Below are 3,995 nucleotides of genomic sequence, written 5' to 3' on the forward strand. Positions count from 1 at the left end.
GCGCGCTGTAGCGCTCCTGCGAGAACACCGGCGCGTTGTCGTTCACGTCCAGCACCCGCAGCGCCAGCACCCTGCTGCTCTGCAGCGCCGGCCACCCGCCGTCGGACGCCCGCACCGTCACGTTGTACTCCGACTGCTGCTCCCGGTCCAGCTCTCTCGCTGTCACCACGCGGTAGTAGCTGCCCTGCGGGCCCTCCAGGCGGAATGGGACACCCTCGTCGAGGGAGCAGCGCACCTCGCCGTTGGCCCCCGAGTCTCGGTCGTGCACCTGTAGCAGGGCCACAACAGTCTCCGAAGGGGCGTCCTCTGAAATCTCACTCAGTGCTGACCTCACAGAAATCTCAGGCACGTTGTCATTAACGTCTGTCACCGCGATCGCAACTTTCGCTATGTCAGAAAGGCTGCCGCCATCCCGTGCCTGCACCTCCAGTTTGTAGTCGTCGCCCTCCTCGAAGTCCAGGCTTCTCAACAGCGTGATCTCTCCAGTCTCAGCATTCAGCTGGAAAATCTGCAAGGCTTTTTCTGTAATTGTTTTCAACGAATATTTCACGTGCCCATTCAGACCCTCGTCGGCGTCTGCGGCCGTGACGGTGACGAGGACAGAGCCCACGGGCACGTCCTCCGGCACACGCACCGTGTACTCCGCCTGGCTGAACACGGGCGCGTTGTCGTTCGCGTCCACCACCGTCACGCGGATCCGCGCCGTGCCCGTCCGGGCCGGATCGCCGCCGTCCATCGCCCTCAGCACCAGCTCGTGGAACGCCGCCTCCTCCCGGTCCAGCGCCTTCGCCAGCACCAGCTCGGGGCGCTGATCCCCGCCGGGGCCTGTCTGCACGGCCAGCGAGAAGTGCTCGTCGCCGCTCAGCTCGTAGCTCTGCAGGGAATTCTGTCCAGAGTCCGGGTCATGAGCTCTGGGAAGTGAAAACCGCGAACCAGGGGCTGAGTTCTCACTTATCGTCTCCTCCAGCTCTATTTCCTTAAAGTTTGGCGCATTGTCGTTAATATCCGTGATTTCTACTTCGATTTCATAAAACTTCATTTCCCCCTCCACTATCAGCTCACAGCGCAGCACGCATTTCTCCACCAGCCGGCACAGCTGCTCTCTGTCGATCCTCTCGGCCGTCACTAAATGTCCCGTCTTTCCATGCAGAGCAAAATACTGCGTCCTGTCTTCGGAGACAACTCGGACACCGCGATCTGGGGGCTCCGGCAGCTGCAGCCCCAGGTCCTTGGCCACGTCGCCCACGAACGAGCCCTTGGGCATCTCCTCGGGCACTGAGTAGCGCAGCTGCCCCCACGCCGCCTCCCAGGCCGCCAGCAGGACGCCCCAGAGCAGGACTCGCTGCCGCCGGCCCCAGCGCCTCCCCGCCGAGCACATCGCCGCCACCGCACCGCCGGCACCGCAACAGTGCAGGCAGATCCCCGCCGATCAGCTCACCGATCAGGTTCCCCCTACTTTTATGGCTCGCTTCTTGTGGCCCCGCCGCCTCTCCGTAACACAGTTCCGCACCGCGGGGTGCGATCGCAGATCTCCCGGCCGCCGATCCTCACAGGCAGCGAGCAAACCGATCGAGCCGGTCCGCAGCGGGCGGGGCTGCAGCGCTCCGACCTTCCTCTCGCTCCTCTCGGTCAACAGCGGCGCCCGCAGCCTCCTCCCCGCACTGCAGGCACCGAGCGCTGCTGAGCTCTGTCTGCTCTGCTTTGCCCACGGGCAGAGAGCGGGGACAGGGTATTCGCCGCGGAGAAATCATTTCCCTTCCAGCGTGTGCCTCCTGCTTTTATCTATCCGAGATTTTTTTTTCATTCTCGAACTTATTACGACCGGGGGAAAAGAAGCCGCCTTTCGTGAGCGTAGGGTTTCTACCTCACGTGAACCCCCAATTTGCTACAGGCAATATATTTAAAGTAAAATATTTTGTGTTATTTTATTGTGTAGAATACTCTAAATTCTATGCTTATTAATCCAAAAGCACGACCTTCAACAGAAGTTGAAACCTTCCACTTTGAATGACTTGTATGAGGACAGAATGAAAATAGGCTCGAAGATACAAAACGTGATGATCAAGCACACAGCTCTGTCTACCTTAAAATCGTTAACCTAAGTGGCCGTAACTTTTCTTTAAATTTTTCGCTTCATAGAGAAGATAGTCTAAATTAACCACTGCACCACGATTGACTAAACCAGGCATTTAAAGGCGAAAGAAGGTGGGGGTATAAAACAAACCCCGACAACTACCGTGGAGTTTGATTGCTCAGTAACCTGCCAGATGCTCTGGGATTCACACCTTCATGAGAAAAGAATACAGAAGGAAAATCCCCGGCTACTCAAAGGTCATTATCTCGCAGCCCCCGGGTTCCACAGTGGAGGTTACTGGAGCACTCTTCTCTAACTGTACTACAATTAGCCCAGAATAGGGAAGTACCTGCAGTGAACCTGGACAGAATCACCTGAATTAATACACCTGTTCATTTAATTAAATCATTCTACAGCCACAAGAAAAGGCTTCAATTTTCTCAAAAAAACCCCACAAGATATAAGGGATTGAATCTCGTCAGTAGACTATTCTTTCTTACTCAAGTTGGCTTGAGATATTTTCAACAAAATAATGCAGGACAGTAGGAGAAGTAGAGTTCTACACCCTAAAATGTGGGACCATGGATAAATGTTCAAATGGACTTGACTGAAGTGCCTACACTGTCATTTGGCGAATCTCCTTAGCATATGATATGTTTTCCAGATCATACGGTATATCCTTGCAAACACTGATATACAGCCATTGAAAAAGAAAAAAAAAAGAGAGAGAAAAATATAAACAAGGTGCAAGGTATCCTTTCTGCAAAGAGGATAGACAGAAAAAGAAACTGTCTTGTTTGTTTTTTTTTTTTTTCTATTTGATCTCATTCTACACCTTCATTTGTTTATGAAAAGAAGATCAGGAATGTTAAAAAAGATAAAACTACCAGCAAGGATAGAAAAACATTGTTGACAACAGTTAATCCATCCCACTTCTGTTACTATTCCTCCCATTTCTGTTGCACCATTCCCACCAGAATAGGTGGGGATTCTCTCAGAAGTGATGGAGAACCTGTCACTCTCCTTGCAGGTAATCCTGAGCGAGTTGCCTTTGAAAGTATAATAGTGGGAAAAAACAGTGAACAAAAGATTTTTTAGTACGCCATCCACTAAATCCAAGCACATTATTTCGGAACAAATCACTTAGGAAGAAAAAATTTGCAACACCGAGTACCAGTCCTATTCTTTCAAACCTGTCATACAGATACAGCACATCTCCCTCTGCAGAGTGACAATTCGCCTTCACGGTTACTACTAATACGATTTAACACAACTAAAGAGTTCTAGACAACAAAATTCAGTTGAATCTGAAACTGTTACCAGCGAAAAATCAAGATCAGCCTCAATGAATGCGTATTCTTGGACAAAAGAGTGACCCCATTTTTCATTCCCTCACGAAGACACGGACGAGTACTGTCCACCCAGACCATCCCTGTAAACAAGAATGAAAAAGGACAACGTTTCCTTTCTAAGGGAGAACAGCAAGACGTGCGGCTTACATAACTGCGGTGCGTCGGGGTCTGAGGGCGGCTTTTCCGCGACGGCGCTGCTGCTCAGGATCGGCTTGTCGCAGGGTTCCCCGGACAGAAGCTCCTCGGCGGGCAGGATGGGCAGCGGCGGCGGCGGCCAAGCGGCCTCGGCGGCGGCGCGGGCCGGCGCGGCCACGCACAGGTTGTAGGAGTAGGGCAAGGTGCCCTCGCAGAAGTCGGGCGGGAAGGCGGCGCCGGCCAGAGAGAAGCGCTGCGCGCCCAGGCAGCGCAGCACGGCGGGCGGCCCGGCCCGGCGCAGCCGCGCCAGCACGGCCAGCGCCACGCTGAGCACGAAGAGCGCCGACAGCAGCGCCAGCGCCAGCACCAGGTAGAACTGCAGCTCGGCCGGCGCCTCGGCGCCCGCCGGCCGCTCGCTCAGCTCCGGCAGCGCC

General features: G+C 54.1%; 1 protein-coding gene across 1 annotated transcript in view; it reads right to left on the reverse strand.

The window, feature by feature from the left end:
* The window catches only part of LOC114071428 (protocadherin gamma-A9-like), a 3,553-nt gene extending 2,160 nt beyond the window's left edge, over positions 1-1,393 (reverse strand). The window contains exon 1 of the mRNA XM_027909258.1: positions 3-1,393. Coding sequence (XP_027765059.1) covers positions 3-1,378 — 1,376 coding nt within the window. The 5' untranslated portion in view covers positions 1,379-1,393. The remainder of the gene's footprint in view (positions 1-2) is intronic.
* Between the last annotated feature and the right edge of the window lie 2,602 nt (positions 1,394-3,995).

Source organism: Empidonax traillii, unplaced genomic scaffold (genome assembly GCF_003031625.1).
Source record: "Empidonax traillii isolate 1590-97213 ecotype Southwest subspecies unplaced genomic scaffold, ASM303162v1 scaffold2017:size42594, whole genome shotgun sequence".
Lineage (NCBI taxonomy): Eukaryota > Metazoa > Chordata > Aves > Passeriformes > Tyrannidae > Empidonax > Empidonax traillii.